Source organism: Microchirus variegatus, assembly GCF_963457635.1.
Source record: "Microchirus variegatus genome assembly, chromosome: 7".
Lineage (NCBI taxonomy): Eukaryota > Metazoa > Chordata > Actinopteri > Pleuronectiformes > Soleidae > Microchirus > Microchirus variegatus.
Genome location: NC_139808.1, coordinates 21,094,585 through 21,117,188, shown reverse-complemented (window position 1 = coordinate 21,117,188; position 22,604 = coordinate 21,094,585). Strand labels below are relative to the sequence as shown.

Genomic DNA, 22,604 nt, shown 5'->3' with positions numbered 1-22,604 from the left:
TGTTGTTGTTTTATGAAGCAAACACAGCAGCTCTGTTTCTTCCCCAAACATTAAATGTTTATTGAGATTTTGACAACTGAAAACAAACAAGGCATTTAGACATAAATCTTCAGTACACTTATATACAATATCAAATTTATAATATTACAGAAATTGTACAGAGGTCTCAAAAAAAGACAGACCATATAACACGGAATACAGTTCACGCAAACGGAACACAGATGTGATGATTGTACAGTTTGCACAGTACCTTCATTTTATACTGCAAATCCAACCCGGTCTTTGTTTGAACGATAGTGTCCTTCATCAGCTGTGCAGATCCTTGTTCATTAAGGTTTATTGCATTTCACAGTAACTCGTAAAAGACAGAAAGCCCAAAAATGTCACATTTACAATCAACTATAAAATAGAGCGTGAGCGACAGTGCATTCGGAAGGTTTTCAGATGACTTCACCTCCTGCAGCCTCAAAGTAAAACTTTAATAAATGAATAAAGGAAACATGGCTTTGACACATGCAGTCAGACCCTTTGCTTTGGCTTAGGGCTCTGGTGGCTTTGATTTCTCATGTACAGTTAGGCCCATAAATATTTGGACATCGACACAGTTCTTTTTATTTTGGCTCTATACACCACTACAATGGATTTGAAATGAAACGAACAAGATGTGCTTTAACTGCACACTTTCAGCTTTAATTTGAGGGCATTTACATCCAAATCAAGTGAACGGTATAGGAATTAGAACACTTTCTATATGTGCCTCCCACTTTTTAGGGGACCAAAAGTAATTGGAGAATTGACTGAAAAGCTATTTCATGGACAATTGTGGGCTATTCCCTCATTATTTCATCTTCAATGACACAGTCAACTGTGTCGATGTCCAAATATTTATGGGCCTAACTGTATCTAGAGCTCAATATTCATCCACCTGTGGTGACAGAGATAGAAATAGACATGGTTTGTTTAAGGCACACAGCTGTATATACACAGTCTCACAGCTGACATTTGTATATATATATATAAATATATATATACCAGTAAGAACAAAGCCATGAGGTCAAAGGATCTGCCTGCAGAGCTCAGAGACATGTCGAGGCACAGATGTGGGCAAAAGGCTACACAAAAAATTCTGCTGCATTGAAAGTTTCCTAAACGTTCTGGACTCAAAATGAGCAGGAAGAATTGCTATAATAACAGAGGTGACCATGAACTACATTTTTACATTTTACATGTGATAAAAGGTCTTACAGGTCCAGTGTGTCCAGTATTTTCAATTTCTGTACTACATTGGTTTGGGTTTGGGTTTGGGTTCAAAAAGGTTAAACGTTTCAATTTCAACCTTCTCCACACAACTCTCCGCCAAGGAGGTATATGTTTTGGCTGGAGTTTGTTTGTTTGTCTGTTAGCAACATAACTCGAAAAAATTTTCAGGGAATGTCCGCAACGGGACCAGAAACAAGTGATTACATTTTGGCCGTGATCCGTAGACGCTATCACTGGTTGCAACTCTCGCTGTCTGACCCAGGCGCGCCAGCAGGGTGTATTTTGTAGGCACTGAGCTGCCTTGGCGGATGTCTGCGTTCTCCGAGTACTTTTCTAGTTTGTTTTTGTTTTTTCGAGTCTGTGGAGAGTGAGACATTGCCACAGTTTCGTGCAACAGCACTGTGGCTGAAGATGAGAGGATTCAAGAGTGGATTCTACTGTTAAAAAATAATCCTGACAATCATTTTTTATCATGATCACAATGTTAGCATAACATAAAATACAGGTTCCACACTGGAGCTTTAAGATAAAAACTGTTTTTTGTTGCCTTACAATAAGCTTCATAATAAGTATCTTAAATAAGGGCCTTGCTTCACTGTTCCTGCCATCTTACACCGCTGTTTTTCAACATAGCCCAAACATATAAACCAGCCAAACAGGCTTTTACCTAAATACTTTTGGGAAAGGGAGGTGTATGTGAGGGAGTATTCACTTTTACACACTGGACCATAACAACTGTACGGAAGCGTATTGCATTCACTTGAAAAGAAAAAAAAAAACTCCTGTTTTTCTCAGTAATTCATTTTCGGTTTGATATTTTGAATAATTTTTTTCTGTTTTTCTGACTAATATTTTTCCCTGTTTTGCTGTAAAAAAAAAATCAGTTTTTCTGAGTAATTTTTTTTCGGTTTTTCGTGCAAATTGTTTTATAACATGTATGGCTTGTTTAGTTTAATCAAGTTTGATCTGGGTTTAAGACACTGGGAGATAGTCCTGTCTTTAAGTCAGATAGATGGTATTATCATTAGTTTGTCGACTTTACGCAGGCACCTGAGGAGTTTGCGGTTGTTCAGAAGGAAAGCCCATTCAGATCTGCTAGACATAGCAATCTTTCTCCAGGATCAGTTGGACAGATATGGCATGCTCCATGGATACAAGATGATGCATTTGAAATGCATTCAGGCTGGCTACGTGGTGACTCAAGAGACGATCAGGAGACTGCTGAAAATATTGGATGCACACGGTGTGTACCATAGCAAGAGTTCTCGATAATTCAGAAAAAAATTACTCTGAAAAACAGGGGAATAAAAATTCGCACGGAAAACAGAAAAAAAATTACTCCGAAAAACGGAAAAAATATTAGTCAGAAAAACAGAAAAAAAATTATTCAAAATATCAAACCAAGTTTTTTTTTTTTTTATCAAGTGAATGCAATACGCTTCCGTACAACTTCGATCAATGTCAAAGTTTAGTTTTTACTCTTAAAAACATTTGCACAAATAAATGTATAATTCTGTGTTTACTCCACATGTATTGGTCTCAATACTTTCTCAATGCACTGTGCTCTGAAAGACGTTATCTGTTGAAAGTTACACTGATTTCCATCCTTTGTGGAAACTTTTTTTTTTTCTTCTTAATCTTAAATCTTTACTTGCCCAGATTAGGTTCACCCATCACAAAGACTGCCCTCCTTTTCCTTTCTGAATATAAAACAATAACGAGGAAAAAGACACATTTAAAATGCTTGTGTTCAGTGTTTTAAAAAGTCAGAGATTAAGAGCTTTGTTTAGTTGAAGTAGCTCCAGGTGTCACAGTCGTTTTCCTTCACAAACACTGGAGTGCACAACATACCGAACAACAGATGTTATGTCCTGTATAATCATGGCAAGAGACAGTGGGAGTTGAGGGTAAAAATGCAACAATAACAACGGCAGGTCAACATATCAAAAATATTCTCGAGCTACAGTGACGGAACAGTTCACAACAAACAGATGTATCAAAATGTATTTACTCAAAGTGCTTTAGAGTCGGGAGTGTGGGAAGATACTTGGTTCTGCAGTTAGTGGAGAGAAGCCACCACAAGCGAGCAGTCGATCAGCACCGTTCCCATAATTCTGTTCAGCGTCGTCAGGTCAGGACGAGGTCATGGCTGACGCAGGAAGTGCAGGCCATTAAAAGTGAGCAGGCACCGTCTGCAGAGCGTCTTCTGTGGTGCGCTGCACATTCACATTCTGGAAGAGGAGAAAAGGAGTTTTGCTCAGAAAACTATGGTGATCAAAGATATTAGTCAAAGCTTCTTCAGATAATAGTTTGAAGATAATGATAATGTAAATGATAATAGAAATGTCTTTATTGTTATTTTATAGTTATTTCAGTCTAAAGTTGCCCATGATCATCATTCCTTTCCTCAGCCTAAGTTGGAAGGAAAAATATGAAATTGTTTGCATGATAATGTGTTCAAATTGTCTGGAGGTAAAATGGAATTTAAATTTCAAAAATCGTGTGGATAGTCTTAAAAACCTAATATTCTCTTTGTGTTTTGACAAACAGAACTGTATCCTGGCTCAACACTGTCAAAATAAATTAACAGTAAAACAAGTAATTTGCAAAAAACATTGTTTAAGTTTCAGTGTGTATTTCATATATATATATATTGTATATTATCATTTTAATTTGGCAGAAATTGAAGATAGAATAATGATAATGATCTTTTTTGCAAGTAAACAATAGTCTGATTGTATGAATTGTTGTTTTTCATTACCTCAGAATGAGCCTTTTATATTTATATGTATTTATATATGTGCATATTCCATTGTTTCATGTATTAACACACTGTCACTGAGTTAATTCAAAGTTGAACCTCTGCCACTGAACTGTGTTTAATGTGTGAGTGCAAAGCTTCTCTGACAAAACAACTGATCATTTCAGCAACAAAAATCAACAGAAGATGTGCTTGGTTTTTTCAATGTGCTCATTTATATATGCAGTAAATAAAACTTGACAAACATAAAATCAGAATATTTGTAAAATTTCGCAGATCATGCTTCACAGTGAGGTGGAATTGATTTTCCCCTCTCATCTACAATCACACGTTATAAAGCGAACATGGAACAAAAAGCCCATAATGTGGATTATCTGATTATTTATTAGCATTCAGATAATGAGTGCAAATGGGCTTGTTAAAAAGTCTCATTCATGGAAATAAATGAACAGCAGGATGCTTTTGATTGGACAGCACACAGAGATCAAGCTGAGGCCAGTGAAATGTTCAGGATGGAGGTAGAGTGTCAGTGTCAGTGATGTCACAGTGTCTTGGTTAAAAATAGGAAAAAGGGTTCTGCACTCTCTCTCTCTCTCTCCATATGCACCATTTTTACTAAACAATCATTTTAACAAAGATCCAAACAGAACATTACCAACAGAAAACAAAGGATTCAAAGTAGATGTACAGACAAGGTTTCAACATCAGTACACAAGTCAGAAATACCTCTTTATCTGTACATTATAATCCATCATAAAAATAAATTTTTTTGCAAGATCAGATCTAATGTGTTTCATTAAGGACTGATTCTTTTGGACTGATCGTTTCATTCATGCCTTTATCAAAATCATTGTTTTTCTGGCAGATGCATTTTAGTCTACAGAAGTGATTATTTGTAAGGATCCGAGTCTGCTTTTAGTTACTGCCTTGTCTCGGATGCCGTCAGGAATCACAGGTTGGACGAAGACTCGCAGATCTATATTCTCTGTGCAATGAAAAGAGAGGAATGGATCAGCACTCACTGCTCTGTTCGGTTTCAGGAGGGAGATGATGGTGAAAACACCTGAAGTGGATCGGAGGTGCCTGCAATATCTGTGCTGTGAAACATGAGTGTGCTGCGTGAAGTGTACGCGCACATACGTACCTCTGGTCTGTCTCTGTGGGTGTTCACAGCGTCCACATTTAAACACACAGACTCCACTTTACAGCCTGAGTAAGTACAAACACAACCAAGATTAGCGTGAATTAGATCCAGAAATGTGTCAGTACATTCTATAGAATGAATTTCAGTTCTGAGTTAAGTCATTAATCAGAAATACACTCTATACATTGTTAATGTGGTAAACGACTATTCTATCTGCAAACGTCTGGTTTTTAATGGAATATGTACATAGGTGTATAGAGGCCCATTGCCAGTGTTCTAATGGTACATTGTGTTTGCTCATCGCGTTAGAAGGCTATTGATGATTAGAAAACCCTTGAAAACCCTTGTGCAATGATGTTAGCACAGCTGAAAACAGTTTTACTGGTTCTTTGATGAAAGGGCAAAATTATTATTTTGAATAAAAATCATTATTTCTAATCGTGTCAATGTCTTGACTATATTTTCTGTGCAAGTGTGACTTTTAATGGAAAAACACAAACAAATTGTATAGGTATTGTGTAGCTTGGAATAATGTTATGGTAAATGGTTGAAATAAAGAGTAATCTATAAACAATTTCATAATTACAAAATGAAAATGCCTTCACTAGGCTTTTATAAAGACATGAATATATCATGATCATTTTTTATCTCACAGGCAGAGTGTGTGTGGGGTTCATGGACCTTATAATGATATAGTGGAAATAAAATATCATCATTTTTTCCACACACTGCACTAATGTCCCGTGTTAGGACCATGGTGATCATCAACAAACAGTAAATATGACAATGACATAACTCACCATACGCCAACGGGGTCAACTTCAACACAGTGTGCAAAGGGCACTTGAGATAAGGCAGCTCCTCTGCAGAGACAAGAGACGTTATATACGTTATAAAACATCCAAGTATCAAGGTCAGGCTATGGTTTTATTTGAGGCTGAAAATTAAAGCCAAGTAGAAGAATGCTGCAATTAAAAGAAATTCAAAAGCATTTGTCTGATGCAGTGTAAAAGTTCTTCCTTCTTACTGGCAGACTTGTCCAGGAAATATGCGAGAAGACAGCGCATCACAGCCTGGTGACAAACCACAAGAACGTTCTCCTCCCTCTCCAGCTGCATGATCACAGGCTCCAGTCGCTGCACCAGGTCTTCATAAGACTGAGAATCACACACCAGTCAAAACATTTTAAATAAGCACAGAAACACTAAAAAATACAAGAGAGGACGAAGAATGACACTGTTTCAGACATTCACCTCTCCTTTGGGATAGCGGTAGCGGTACTTGTCTTGGTCTCTCATTGCAAACTCCAGAGGGAAATGCTCTTGAATCTCCTCATACATCATTTCCTCACAGTCACCCTGAAACATGGAAAACGGGTTTAGCTTCTTTACGTGTAATCATCTTTATTCGTGTATCAGAAACACAGAGATGTACACGACGTACAGCATCTATTTCGTTGAGAGACTTCCACTGTTCGTACGGCACCTCCAGACTCTCTGCTGTCTGGATGGTTCTCTTCATCTGACTGGTCCACACCTTCAGGTCCTTGATGTTCTGATCCTGGAGGAATTTCCTCAGATTTCTGGCAAACTAGATGACAAGAGATAATTTATTTAAATGTATTATTATATCCACCTAATTAATAAATCTGTGTTTTCTCTGTAAATCAGAGGTTTGGTGTGTATTAAGCTAGAGCATCTCATAATTTCTTTTTTTGCCTGACAATCTTCGAAATCGATTTTTCATTAGTTTTTTTGTGATATTTCTTTTGTGACACAGCAAAACTTACACATTCTTCACACAAATTATAAACCACAATATTATCAATAGTATTTAAACATGAATAATAATAACAGATTATAACTGTATTTGACTCTGCTGGACATAAAGACACACCTCCTTCCCCCTGGCAGACAGGCCAGAGTCTCCTCCGATGCGTCCCTTGATGTTGAGGTCACTCTCGCCGTGGCGGCACAGGTAGATGGAGCGCGGCGTGATGTGGATGTTCATCAGGTAGTAGACGATTCGACACTGGACGTGGTCGACAACGCGGTTCACCAGGTAGCGACGGCCAACGTCCATGATCTTTATGTAAGACAAGTCCCTGAAGCAGGAAAGGACAGCTAGACACGTTCAAATCTGAGGTTGGATGACTGAATCTACCGATTCATTACTGTGTCCTCACCTGTCCAGAGCCTCGTCCATAGGCTGGTAGGAGGACTCATAACATTTGATTCTCTTCATGAAGTCCTCAATGGCCTCTTCTGCGTTGCAGTGAATGTAGTCTGGGTTTCCCAGTTTCACTTGCTACAGGAGAGGAAACACAGGTAGAGGACGTGAGCACAGAGGAGAAGTCGGCCGTCTGATACTTCCTTTAGCTCTTTTTCATGCTGAGTTTGTTTGAATCTTGAACCTGTTCTCCGCAACCAAGCAGCTTTCATGCTTTGTCCATGTTGCCTTCAAAATCATCACCAATGATGCAGCCTGGCTAACTCGTTGCATCCAACACTCAATAAAAAAAGTCATTCCAGGAGCCTGGGCCGAATATTAAGAATTATTTATTTACAACTTTTCTTATCCGATACGAAATCAGTCTAATACTGCCTATACCACCAGGCCATTTTAAATACGTAATGTACCAACTGTAAAACAAATATCCTGCTCCCATAAAGAAGAAATAAACAGCCCAAAATATTACAGTTTGTTCTGAGTGAGGAAGTTGTGTACAATTTAGGGGTTTTGGATCATATTTTCCCTTTTCTGAAACCCAGTCTGGTCACACGTGGCACATGTGGCTAGCACTGTTGCCACACAGCAAGAAGGTTGCTGGTTTGTGTCCTGGTTTAAGCCTTTCCTCCTGTGTGTGTTTTCTCCGGTTTCCTCCCACATGTCCGCAAATGATGTTAAATGAATGACTGTTCATCTCTATATGTTGGACCTGTGATGGACTGGTGACCCCTGCCTTTTGGGATTGACACCAGCAGCCCCCACGACCCTCATGTGGAGGATAAACCGGTAGATTTGGATTTGCTTTTACCAGCGTCTGCTTTTCTGGTTTATCCATCCAAAATAATAGAATTTGTAATAAACAGAAGTGGTAATAAAAAAGTTCGAAACAGTGTATAATGCATTCTGCTCTTGATTAGGCCTGGGCCTAATTGATTTTATCGATTCATTCTAATTTTTTGTTCCGACGATTTTAAAAATAAAAATATTGATTATTTTCTCCTCTTACTACGGCGCATTTTTTAATGTTTGCACCGGGGAAATGTTCTGGGGAACGCTCATTCGTGGCACCATACTTGCATCTCCTCACAAACACTCATCAGGGTTTTCCCCAGTGAGTGTTGCTTGTTTATTTACTTTATATATAGTTTTTTTATACACCACAGATTGTCCAGGTGCCGATTGAAACTCAAGTCACACTATCAAATACGCCATTATTACGGTTATATTGTTATTGTCAATTAAGATGTTATATTTCGGAATGCACCGATAATTCAGCGGCCGAAACACAGCGAGTAAACTGTGGAACATCCCTATTAAATGCTGAAAAGTCTCTTTGCGCAAAAGTTAAACTTATGAACTCCCCGCGACATTCATTTCACAGAAGAGAACATTCTCTCTCTTTGAACAGTTAACTAAAGACATCGGCTCATCTGATGCATCTGTTATTCTCTTCATTGCAGAGTTGTAGGGGTAATATTGCGTGTAGAGAAATGATCCAGTCGGATACGGAGAAGCGCACGGCGCAGGAGAGGGAGAACAGTACAGTGCAGGGGCGGTGCGCAGAAATCTGTCTGCACCAGATGAGGGGGCACTACCACTTTTTTATTTATGTTAATTATTTCACTTTTAAATGGGACCAACATAAAACGGATTTCATAGGGCCCTAGATCAGTCAGAGTCTGTGCTACGGAGTATGTATTTCAAATATTTTAATTAACTGACACTGAAACACTGTGTACGTGTGGAAAACGTCATGCATTTACGCATAGTACATCATATGAATAATTATTTTGTCTTTAGTAGTTTAAAAAAAATAAATCATTTTAAATCGAAAATTGATCTGGGATTTTATTTTTAGGCCATATCGCCCAGCCCTACTCTTGATCTATATTAGTGAATGAGGTGTTGAAATGTGGTGTTAAAATCATGAAAACGATTTAAAGGACAGTGGGCTGAGCAAAGTGAGACAAAACTTACCACGATATTCTGTGCCACGACGTCTGGGTCTTCACACTGAGACTCCACAAAAAACACCTGCACAGATAAGACGACATTTTTAACAAAAAGACAAAGACAAGGAGAGAACAGAAGTTTGATTAGGAGTCTTTGTTTTACAAACCTTGAATCCATTCTGCTCGGCGAACTTGACGATTGTCCCTCTTCTTTCTCTTGTTGTGTTTGTGGCATCAAAGACCTGGAAGAGCAGGACACAGAACTTCTTACTTCATTTTTTCAATGTCAAATGTGTTGTAATATTCATTTGTCAAATCAAATCCTACTTATTCGGCATGGACAGTATCAAGGACTCACCGCCACCTGTCCTCCTTCAACACTTAGGTACTGTCGGACATCATTGAGTGCGGTCATTGCACACTGACTGTTGAAAAACAACAGAGCCAGTCAGATTATTGCAGTTTACTCAGTTTACAGCAGCCAAGACAAACACAACAGCAGTTTGTCTACCAAGTAGTAGTAGTAAGTTATATAACACCTTTTTCAGTTTTGTGTGAGAAAAGATAAAAGACAAGCATTGAATTACAATCGTCTTCTTACAAATTTCACTTAAATAGTTGTTTTTCTATTCCATGGCTATGTTTAGGAACAGCTTGGGTTCCCTGTTTCCCTTCAAATGCTTCAAATGTAGACAAAGCTAAGTGTGACCTTCATCATGGTCATGTTTTGCCCTCCTTTAGACGCATGTACTCCTAGAGAATCCACTCACCGTCTGATTTTCAAGCCTTCTTCGTTGTCTGGACGGAAAAACTCAAAGGACTTGTAGATCTTCAAACACTCCCTGCGATACTCTCCAACATTGAACTCTAGAAGAGAAACATTTCCATTGTAAAGTCATCGGGAAATGTGTGAATGATAAGGCTTCTACTTTTTTTTTAATTTTCAAATTCAAATAATGAAAACATATTATGGTTTTAAGTTGAATTATCCGTTCTTTCTTTCCATTTAGAATCAAGATATAAGTACAGGTAAAGTTGTTTAACATTGTTCATATGGACTTGATAGAAGTTTAAACATTGTCTATTCGAAGAAAAAAACATCCATATACAGTTTTCTTCATCTAGGAGGAGTGGAAGGATGGGAGGGAATTAAAACCACAGCACAAAACTGTGTGTTCATGTGTGATGTAGTTTGTACCTTTAGTTGGCACACCTATCCAGTTCAAATAGCGAGTGAGCTTCTTTGAAATGTAAGTCTTCCCTCGGGCTGGAAGTCCCACGGTCACAATGAGGGTCGGGCAGTTTGTCATGCATACTGAAAAAAGAGAAGGAGACACAGAGAAACACGTGTTTCATAGATTAAACACACTTCTGATATGTATTTGACTGAAATTGTGGTTGACACTGACAGCAAAACACGCAATAAAAATATGAATTTAAAAGAAACACCTCACACATTCAGAAACAGTCAAGAGACAATGCTGATGTTTATGTTTTATGTATTTAATTAGTGTTGCAAATGTGTAGAAAGGTTAACAACAGGAGAAGAAGCGTGTGCTTCACTTTCACCTCTGACCTACGACTGAGAAAGGTGGCCTAAAGGACATGAGGATTAAGGACAACACAGAGAGCTGGGAAACATCAAAAGGTCAGGTTTGGTCTCGACAAGAAGTATTTACAGTTAGCTGTAAATAATGATCCCTCTCATCGTTTACACTAACTGATTGGTCCTAGTTGGTTGGTGCAAAAATTGTGAAAAATGTTGATCTGTGTTTCAAAACTCCAAATATATTTTCTTTTTTGTTACACTGTGGCAACTGGGAACTGGGAAATCTTCACATTTAAGATGCTGAGAAATCTGAATGAAATGAAAGAATGAATTTGTTAACTACTGATTGGTAATTAATCATTGCAGTCCAAAATTGTATTAAATCACATTTTTGCAGCTTTGAGTGACATGATATTTAAACATATTGGTATTATTGTATAAATGAGGAAGACCCCAGTGGTATGCTAGATATTTTGTGAATATTTTTGGATGAGTTATTTATCGAGTGAAAGTTATTTTGAAAGGCTTAGGTTACTCAATACTTGGTTTCACCAGTAGAGGGCGCGTGTGCTAACAATACAAACTCGCTCCTGCTGTTTGGGATTGTGAGGGCAAAAAGCCAGAGGCATAACAGCACAGTGTCAGGTGAAATGATATCTTCTTTTTTTTTTTTTTTTTTTTAATAGCAATATTATATATATGTAATACATGCGTCATGCAAACACTTCGAGATGTAACTCATTTGTATGCGTGAAACTTTCCCTCTGGAGCCAATATCAATCTTTGATTGTGTGACATGTTTTATCAACTGATTTCTTTGATTCTTCTTGTACTATATAATTATTTTAGTCTTCAAATTAAGAGTCCTAAATGCAAAACTGGGAAGAAAACAAGACTCCTAAAGTGTCATCTTCAGACACATCATTTACTGATAGTGAATTTGACCTCTGCATTTAACACATCCTCGTTACACCAGTAGTGAACACACACAAGCCAGGCACAGTGGGGTATTGAGTGCCTTGCTCAGGGGCACCTAAGCCCTTCCCAGGATTGAACTGTCAACCTTCCAGTTATGAGCCCAACTCCTCTCCTCTCGGCCATGGGCTGCCCATAAAAAACCTCTTCATATTCATTAGTATACACCCTCACATCGCATCATTTGATATGATGTGATAAACTGACAAGAAAGTAAGGATAAGAGGGTCAGGTGTTGATCACACACACACACACACACACACACACACACACACACACACACACACACACACACACACACACACACACAGAGAGAGAGCGAGAGAGAGAGAGAGAGGGAGAGAGTAGATCAGGATGAAGTCTAATCTAAAGGGAAACAGCTTGAAGCCGACAGTGGTTGACTCAGCAGAAAAGAGGCAGCCTACAGGGAGTAAACCAGTGCAGCTGGAAGAAGAAACAACACAACAGCAGATCTCACACTCTCTCACACTGACTGTCCAACAGTACCAGACATGTTGGATTCTTCTAAACTAATGCATTGGAGTCATGTGTGTGTGTGTGTGCCACGTGTGTCATGTGGTCAAATTCAATTAAGTGAGATTTATTTCTCCAAACAGCTGTTCGGGTATAATTTAACTCTGTGCAGCAGATTATTTTTAGGTAAAAATAAACCAGACAAGCTGAGCATGACGCATCATTATACCAAACTGAAAAGCAACAATAATGTGACTTTGTTGGTGCGCATCATCCCAAATATCTCTGCGAAAATGACATAAAAATCAACATCTACAAGTTCAAAAACAGACATATGGTTGAAGAATAATTGAGGATTGACGTGACCCATCCCCGGTCACAGCCTTTGCGGCACTTGAATACACAGATGCGTCTCCTCTTACCCCGTCTCTGCAAAATGTGCCCGTTTTTGCAGGGCAGCCAGATCTTCCTGAGCGGGTTCTGCGTGAGCTCGCGCGGGAAAGTGTCCAACGCAATGTCTTCGTTGTCCAACATCGTGGCTGTCTGCACAGTGATCACTTACTCTGCTCACACACACACGGATGCTTGAAGTCAGTCTGATTCAGCAGGAGTCTGCTGCTGCGGAGTGAGTGAGTGAGACAGTGGATGTCACACATCAGCTGAGCAACACCAGCTCCGCACTACCGTAACGACTGGAGACGATGCGCAACACAAGCTGAAGGAAGTGAAATCAAAATCTGAAAACTCTTGTGTCAACATGTATCTCAACTGCTGCACTCTGTACACTCCACTCAAATATCATTCGTTCTAAATCACTGTTTTACAAAACTCCAACTGCATCATTTACCACTCTGTTCACCTACAAACACTAACCTTAAAGCTGTAGTGCACAACTTTAAAAATTAAACAAATGCATTAAATTCAAACCATGGTCAAATGAGTTCATACAATACATATCAAACCAACCAGCTCCACACAACACTCTCCATATTTCTCAGTAAAGTGATGTTTCAATCTCGTGTTTTCCCACACTGCACACGTGAAAGTGATGACACTACACAATACACTAATGGCATTTTTCCACGATACAGTTCTTGCACTTTTCGTTTTGGCATGTCTAGACTCAGGCCTGTTGTTTTCCATTACTATAGGGCTCTTTGTTGTTTACAAACAAAGCTCGGTTGGAGAAGGGCGCTACTGAGCATTTAACTAGCAGTGCTGTCGTGAAGTTAGTCGGCTGTCATGTACGAAAAAAAAGGAGATTTTTTCCTCGTACTACGCCAGCTTGTCGCCAAGTGATAAAGCAAGTTATGCTAGAAAATACAGCTTGGTGAATGGGATACAGCTTGATCACACATATGCTTTAGGTGAGTGGATTAATAACGAGATGAGGTGGCTCTGTCTGCAGTGGCATGATATCCACTCGTACCTGATCGACGGAGAACTTAAAGTCCTACTTGACTCTGGATAGGAACGGATATGTTACTGACAATCATGTCCAGGACATACTATTACATGATTACAATGTAATCAGGACCAGAGTACATTAGCCTCAAAGCTACCTTCAAAGTACCTCCTCAACATGGGCGGTCATCATAGGATGGCTGGGTGAAACTGCCGTGACATCATGTTATACGTGACACAAACACATCAACTAGTGACAAGCAAAGCAGTTGTTTTCAGTGTACTGGACATGAATGTATTATATGAACTGGATAGAGCTCCGCCCCCGCTGCCTTGAAGACAATTTTTACATTGTGGCCACTGTGGGTACTGCAACAGAAAACCCCATAGAGCCCAAAAGCAATTTTCCCATTGACAGCAATAGTAAAAGAGACGCCTGTAAAAGTGTCCACAGGACACCTCAAGACATGGACACGGGCTTTTATAAATCTTTATATGGTAGTGACTCTACTGCGCATGCTCTATGGCCCCATTACGCAGAAATAAACGCGGAGGTCCAAAACTTTTTTGGCATATGCACTGGGTGAGCAGCTTCATAGGAATGAACGGAAGCAAAGGGGCGGAGCTCTATCCAGTTCATATAATACATCCATGGTACTGGATCATTACAATCAGTTGATTTAAAAAGATTAGTTCAGTACTTCCTGTACAACTGGAGCACAGACTCTGAACTGAACTAAAATACGACAGAACTGGTTGTGATTCTGATAACGATCGGCGGCTTTTAGCAGTGCTGTCGCTACATACACCAAACTCCTCTGTTAAATATTGACATTTTAGAAATGTCTGTGCTAAATGTTGGAGATTCACACTTTTTCAGGATGTTTAAGTCTTTTTTAACTGATCTACAGTCGGCATTGTTCGGTTTGATTCTTGTGTCGGACGTCACGCACATGACTCCTCCAATAACGTCACTCTCTGACCAATCAGTAGCCAGCACTCAAACGACATCTCATTTTAGTATCGGTTCAGCTGAGAGCACAAGGACATCAATGTATATATAACATACACATTTTACAAAAATTGTCCTTTGTTGGGATTAATCCTATGTAAAAAATAAAGAATCAAATAAAGAAAATTAAGAGGATGAAGTTAAATAACAAAATGTCTCTCATATGAGTAAACTGAAATCATTAGAGTGAAGTATAAATATTTGGAAATTAATGTTAAATACTTTTTGTTAACTTACAGAATCTGTGTTGTCTTATATGTGGTGTGTATACAATTTACTGAACATTAAGCATAAATACATTCCTTTAGTCACTCCTTGAATGGTTTTCCCAAACATTTCCAGTCGTTCAAGTCCTCATTTCTAAGAATCAGGCATTACCGTAATAACGTGTGCAGTGGACGGGTGAAAGTGGCAAAAACAGATGTGGGAAGAAAAACAAGTGTTGAGCTCATGTGCTGCACACATGGGCAGTGAATGCAACTGACGAGTCCTCCAATCATAGAAGAGACGAGCAGCCCAGCAGCCAATAGGAGAAGAGAATGCGGGGACAAGGCGGGCGTGCAGACTGCCGGGACCTCAGCTTCATTTAAAAAAACACTTCATTCCCTGCGATGGCCCACGACCCTGTCACGAGCTCACATGATCACCGACAGGCATCTGAACAACACACACACACACACACACACACACACTGTACATGCCCTGTGTTATTACGCCGATATTGAATCAAACAGGATCTAGATCACCTGATACTGTTTTTTTTTCATCATTATAACAATAGTCATAGATTTTATCTTTTTTTCTTTCGTCTTTCTTTCTTCAAATCTGGGGTTACAGATAATCATTTTATTAACTGGCATAGAACAATTGAATAATCAAAACTATAACAGTTAGCCGTGACTGAGGTTAAATAATTTAAGTGATTAAAAAATCCAATAAGGAAATAATCAAAAACATCACATTGTGCTTTCAATTGAGTAATTCTTTTTGCAACTGGGTTTTCTAATTCTCGAGTAAAGGTATTTGCAGTTTTTCTTTGTTTGTTTACAATGTGAATTTATTGTCTTTGTATTTTGGACTGAGGCAAGGAAAGAGAGAAATTGTCATTTTGACCTCTGAGAAATAATAAGAGGTACAATTCATTGTTTTCTCATGCTCTATATCAAATTGTAATCAGTTGAAGAAAACGAAAAAGAAAGAAAGCCTTACTGTTAAATAAATCATTACATTTAGGTTACAGCTGTTTTTTGTTTTTTTTCAAAATAAAATTCTTCCAGTCCCTGTTAAATAATGGTTGAAATTTGCCAAATATTTTTCCTTGATGAGATTTGTTGTAGTGTCACAAATATGACACCAGGTGGCAGTGTGTTCTTGCTGTATAGACAAGCTGTTATTTTTAAAGCAGGCACAATCCCTTTACATTTTTAGTCTGATTTTAGTTGAATTTAGCACAAATAAAATTAATTCTTTAAAAATGCTGACTTAATGGCAGATTGACAGATAATTACAGCCCAACTGCTGCAGAAGCTCACACCAATGACAGAAAAGAACCAGCTTTGATGCAAAATAACATTTTTCTGATGTTAGTTAAAGGTAAATACAATTAATAAGAATAAAATGTCTGTTTAGCAGTGTTGCATCAGGATTTAAAGTATGTTGACGACTGAATATCACAGTGAAACATATAATAGAGGTTTGCTATAGAGCTGGAGTTCTGCCCTGTTTTTATTTTTGGCTCCACAGCCTCCACTCTTGTACGAAAGCGCATACTGTATGTGCTGGCAGCTAGCACCATACAATAGGTGCAGGACTCTCCATATGTTTGGACAAAGAAATGCATCATTATTATTATCATCATTATTATTTGTCTATTTTTCTGTGGTCGTCTGTTTATGCTTGTTGTTCTATAAAGGGCCTAGATTAATTGTATTATCATTATCAGTTTTTAAAAAATAAAAATGACTGCTTTGATATCAGATTCTTAAACATGAATATGCTCTGGGGTGTTTTTTTTTCTATGACGATAAATTCAATATATTTGGATTGTGGTTTGAAAGAAGCACCTAAAACATTTTCCACCATTGTCTGACATTTTCTGACAGGCCTAGTTGCTATATTGTGTCAAACAATATGTGACAGAAGCAGCAGTTTCACCTCAGCCCGAACAAGCAAAACTCATCCTCATCACCTCATCTGACGTAAGCTTAAACATACGTCCTTAAATAACACTAACATCACTGCACTTGAAATCTTTCAGATGCAAAAAACCAGCTGCTGTAACAGCGCAGACGGATATAATGTGAGCATGCGCAGCACACCACAAGTATCACACACGTAGGCTCCAGCTCTGCCTGAAGCTTGTAATGAGATTCAGAGCGAGCTGGTGAACTTTCCCCCAGATATGGAGCAGCAGAGGGAGGGAGGTGCAGGAGAGCTAGTCTGTGAATCAGGAGGAGCAAGTCTGATTTGCTGTGCTTATTTAGAGCAGGGGTGTGAAAGAGACAGACATGGACACAATTTTTAAAAAAGATTTCAAAAGAAGGAGTGAAGAAAAGGCGGATTTTGTGCAGGTGGCAAATTTTGGAGCAGATGATGAGATGATGCACTGTTGGGTTCACAGCCATTGTGAATGTCCTTATAAAATACATGCAGGGTCTGCAGCAGAGCTCTCTCTCTATGTGGGCTCGCTCAACGCACAAAACGACCTTCCATAACATGCTGCCTTCCTGCAGCATTACAATTTCATGAATCTCATCCTTCAGTATTGTGCAATACCACGATTGGAATTCAATATTAACGATGTAAATATTAAGCTTGTGCTACATTTATTATCTTATGATAAGATGCATGTGTACCTATTATTTATTACCTTTATTTTCCACTGTCTTTGCTGCTAGAACAGTGTAAATTACCCTAATCAAGGACTATCTTATCCTATTATTGTTAATGGAAACACCTTAATGTGTAAATATGCAGGGAGTATAACAGTGAGTATAGTGCAGAATAAGAACATCCTGTCTATACGTTACTATTAAAACAAAAAGAGAGCAACTTTCTATTATGTGTTTCCTGTTTTTCTGCTCAGCCCCTGCCCCTCCTCTCTGTGTACAGGCAGACGGCCAGCAGCCTGCCTGTACTCCTCACCTACTCACAACACAGCCTGAGAGCTGTTCTTCCTCTGCACATCTGCGACAACAGCTCTGGCTGCACTGACTAGAACAACTCTGACCATATTTTTATATAGAAAACAGCAGTGTTTGGCCTCTCGACATGGCCTTCATCGACATGACAGCAGTGAATTCAAAGTTGCTCTGGAGGCTACATGACTAACAGTTACATAAAGGTCTATTCTTATAATAACTTAGCCTTTGGCTTACATTTGGCCACAGCATCAGCATTGGTTCTTGTGATCTATGTGTGCAGGTTCTTTTGATACTGCTGTGTGTTCACTGAGTAACATGAGATATAATGGCCTTGAAGTGACAGCCTCTAAACATGAAGACACCTCTAACTGGCCATGACCCACATAATAATAATAATGATAACTATTTATAGATCACACAAACCGTTGTGAAGTAATTCACAGCAAATACATTGAAGGCAAACAATGCAATTAAAACCAAACATGGAAACAAGAGAAAACAAGACATGATAAAACCATCCATCCATCAATTTCTGACACTTTATCCAGTCGCTGGTACCAATCCCAGCTGACATCCAGTAGGACAAAAGACAGGGTACACCGTGGACAGGTCCATCATGGCCACATGTAGAGACAATCAACCATCCACACTCACACTGACACCAATGGTCAATTTAGAGTGTCCAATTTATGATAAAACCATTACATATATGAATCAATAAAATCCAAATGAAGACATATCACAATGCAACATTACAGATGCCAACTGCTGTTAAAAACCACTAACTTACTTACTAGCATGGCAAAGTTTTGATGTCACTAAATGTCACTAAGTCTTACATACGGCACCTTTAAAAGAAGACAATGAGCTCACCGTACAGAGCTCTACAGGTAGGTTGTTTCAGGAACTGGGTGCCCCAGTCACCCTTGGACCTCAGCCGAGATTGTGGAACAACAAGTGTGTCCATTAATAGAAGCACAGCCTCTCCTCTGTGAGTTTGTAGGAAACTTTTACTGACAGTTTCAGTAAAACGCTCATTAAGCGACACATTAAGTATGCACCAATCATTATGACAACACAGTAATGCCAGCTAATAAAAAAGCACAAACCCAGGAAAATCCTAAACACTACAATCTTGTGCTCAAAGGATGGACTTAGGGGAGCTGCAGTTCCTGGGAAGTGGAACAATATAAAGGGGAGTTTTGAAAGATACTAAGAAAAAATAAGTATTTGATGACACACACACACACACACACACACACACACACACCCCCCCCCCCCCCCCCCCCCCCCACACACACACACACACACACGCCATTCATTTGAACAGCATAAATGCATTATCCCTTATCCATAACCAGTTAATGTCCAACCCTAACCACAGTTCAAATCAAAGTAGCTCATAATTAAAGCAGTTCCTCAGAAATGCAATTCTGCCTTATACGGACCAGGTTTTGGTCTCCATGGGGACTACTGATCCTGACAAAGTTAGTGTCTATGTCAGAAAATATACTAAAAAGGTAACAAATAAGAAACACAAGTAAGTTGACCTGGTGAGCACACGTTTTCTTCAGCCATAACTGTCAGTCTGGTAGTCTACGACAGGGCTAACGTGACTGGATGTTCATAGATATGTAGTAAACGAGCAGGAACAGTCTTGTTTACATCCTCTTCGTGTAAATGTCACTCGACCACTACAGCTAGCTTACAGGCTAATCAGACAGGAAGGGAAGAGGCTAGCTCTCACAGCGTGCAGTTATCTCTGCTTTCTGCAAAAGTAACAAACTATTATTGTCTGTATTTATTCAACCTCAAATGCTTTTCTCCGTATATATATCTGTACATGTGTGTGTGTGTCGAAGTCAGTCCCGCCTCTTTTAGTCAGAAAGAGTAGCAGTGTCAGCTTCGACGCCTACGTGACACAGGCTTGTTTACTTCAACAGCCTGCTTGCTCTGAGTACACTCTGCACACACACACACACACACACACACACACACACACACACACACACACACACACACACACACACACACACACACACAGCAATGTCAATAAATGAAAAATAAAAAAATAAAACACGAGTCGGAGGATGCTCCCTACCTGCCCTGTCACGCGCGTTTGTCGGGCAACTGGAGCCCCTCATGGTCCTGGTTAAAAGTCTCTTCTTCCCAGCGTGTCAACAAAAGTGAGTGGGTCTGCACAGCAGCACAGTGTAGCAATGAATGAAGAGAGAGGGAGAGGGAGTAAGACACAGAGAGAGAGAGAGAGGGAGAGGGTGTGGGGGGGGGGGGCGTTGTCGCGTCGCACGTGCGCATTCCTGTGTTGTTGTTGTTATTGTACTGTTGTGGTGGTGCACCGTGTCTTCTTCACCTCCAGCCACTGTTTCAAGGTGATTTTACTGTGGTGATATTAACTGTGTAAATACAATCAGCAGCACTACGTGTTGCCTTCAGACCTGCCTTAAAGCTACATCATGTACGTTTTATTTAAATACACTGATAATAATGGTAGAGACAGTTTATCCAGGGTCATGAGGCTGCTGGTGCCAAACCCAGGTGACATAGAGTAAAAGGCGAGTATTTACAATTTAAAATTGAATTTACGGCCCACTTTGGACTAGTCCTATTCTTCAAATAACCATTTTATTTTATTCACATTCGGGGAGAAATGTAAACCCCTAACCCAGGGGTCACCAACGTGGTGCCCCTGGTAGCCCGCAGGCAGCCAATACGGTGCCCACGGGCTCACTTCACCTCACCTCACTTGCATGTATCCATATGATTACTCAGTAAAATATCATTGATATTATTTATAAAAACTGATAATCATTAGGAGTAAGCACTGGAATTAATGTGTATGCAATTGATGATAAAATGTTTATATGGTAGCCCTCCATATTATTCTTTACCCTTCAGGTAGCTCTCTGTCTCAAAAAGGTTGGCGACCCCTGCCCTAACCCCTGACCTCTATTGAGTTAGCACAATGTGGAGAGGTCAAACACAGTTTAACAGGTGTTGGTACACATGAGTCAGTTATTATTATCATAATCTTGTTGTCTTCAGACAGCCTTCAATGCAAGTCGAAATTCACATGCTGTGTAAAAACATGACACGCATGCTTTAAAGCAGGGTCACGTTCATGCAGGGGAAGTGTGGAGGAACGTGCACATCGCAGTCTAGTTGGCACACAGCTCCCGCTCCGCACAGTGAAAGCCACACTGCATGTTGTGTTCAAGAATAAAGGGAAAAGGAGAAACAGTGGGAGAATGACATCAACTGTTAGAAAAGGGAAACGGAAACAGCACTACACGCAGCTGGACACATACCTATATGATGAGGACAACGTGTTCTGTCACTGAACTGAAGGATGTTGCATATGTGTTCTATGGGCTGAGGGTAGTGGGTTGAGTAACTCTAATCTAGGTCTGCAGCTCCTTACAATTACACATCAGAGCTGCAGGAAGCAGGAGTGGACACCATGTCACAAAATGAACAGTGTCAGCCTGGGTCTCTGCAGCCTGCAGCACTGGAGTAACTGTTTTTACCAGCTGACATACGACAGTGGCGTCTGTGAGATTGAAATATAACACTGTTTGTGCATTTATCACATGGTAAACAATCTGCATGCATTTGCATTTCCACTATAGTAAAAAATACTGACTGATGATTTTAAATCAGTTTAGGAAAGCTATACAATTCATTTTTTCTCCCCCACAACTAAATCATATTTATTGTCACTCTGAGACATTCCTGCTTTAGTTTTGACAGCGCTGACCTCTTCACAGTGATGCTCTGGAATGATCCACTTGTAATGTCTGCAGGACCAAACCATTTATTCTTAATTTTTAAGAAACTAGGTTACAGTGTGAGGGCCCACAGTTGGTGTAGTGGTTAGCACTCTTGCCTTTGCAGCAAGAAGACCTGGGTTCCTGGGTTTGGAACAACTTCGGAACAAGAGCCTTTCTGCAAGGAGTTTGCATGTTGTCCCCGTGCATGCGAAAACATGCGATATGGGGATTAGGTGAATTGGTCACTCTAAATTGATCCGCTAGCTGTTTCCTCTTGTTTCCAGTCTTTACATATGTTAATTGGACAATCTAAAATGATGTGATTGTGAATGTGAATGTGAATGTTTGCTCATCTCTGTCCTGCAATGGCCTGGTGACCTGATCAGGATGTGCGTGGGGCACATGTACACTCTGGCTGGGATTGGCTCCAGCGACCCTCATGTGGAGGATAAAGGGGCAGTCAATGAATGAATGAATGAAAGACTCTCTATTTCGATGAATAGAGTCAGAGCTCCATCAGCAGCACTGTCCCAAAAATAACTTATGCCGACTGTTTCACATCCATTTTTTTAATAGGCGCTAAGTGACTTATCTCAGGGACCAGACTCAATAAAGCTCTGTGCTAATGTGTCTCATGATAATCTTTCTTTCTTTGTTTCTTTACAAGAGAAAACCCAGGCACACACAGGGAGAACATGCAAACTCCATGCAGAAAGGCCCTTGTTCCAACTGGGGCTCAAACCCAGGTCTAACCACCACACCAACCATGTGGCCCTGTGTGACACAAACACAGTGAAATGTACTTTCACGTACAAACGTGACGCCACACAGCTGTAAAACATAAAAATCACACTTTTATTTCAAATGTTTGAGAAGAACACACCAAAATAAATGACATTCATTAGATTATTAA

At 39.6% G+C, this 22,604-nt stretch overlaps 1 protein-coding gene across 2 annotated transcripts; it reads right to left on the bottom strand.

Moving 5' to 3' along the window:
* Positions 1 to 51: 51 nt before the first annotated feature.
* On the bottom strand, positions 52 to 20,120 carry LOC310929463 (6-phosphofructo-2-kinase/fructose-2,6-bisphosphatase 4-like). Of its 2 annotated transcripts, none has more exons than XM_083892230.1 (14): positions 20,005 to 20,120; positions 10,545 to 10,661; positions 10,117 to 10,213; positions 9,705 to 9,771; positions 9,514 to 9,588; positions 9,372 to 9,428; positions 7,351 to 7,472; positions 7,062 to 7,269; positions 6,609 to 6,755; positions 6,419 to 6,523; positions 6,193 to 6,322; positions 5,966 to 6,028; positions 5,166 to 5,230; positions 52 to 3,491 (listed from the first exon to the last, which is right to left on the bottom strand). In XM_083892230.1, the coding sequence occupies exons 1-14, from the start codon at positions 20,045 to 20,047 to the stop codon at positions 3,432 to 3,434; spliced, it is 1,356 nt and encodes a 451-aa protein (XP_083748356.1). In that variant the 5' UTR covers positions 20,048 to 20,120; the 3' UTR covers positions 52 to 3,431. The 2 variants fall into 2 exon arrangements, with proteins under 2 accessions (XP_083748356.1, XP_083748357.1); XM_083892231.1 differs by lacking the exon at positions 52 to 3,491 and adding an exon at positions 4,334 to 5,006.
* Between the last annotated feature and the right edge of the window lie 2,484 nt (positions 20,121 to 22,604).

Coding starts and splice junctions, on each gene's coding strand:
- LOC310929463 (XM_083892230.1), bottom strand. CDS start 20,047: ATGAGGGGCTCCAGTTGCCCGACAAACGCGCGTGACAGGGCAG. Junction 9,772..10,116: donor GAAGGCTTGAAAATCAGACG/GTGAGTGGATTC, acceptor GTTTTTCAACAG/TCAGTGTGCAATGACCGCAC. Junction 6,029..6,192: donor TTTCCTGGACAAGTCTGCCA/GTAAGAAGGAAG, acceptor TTGTCTCTGCAG/AGGAGCTGCCTTATCTCAAG.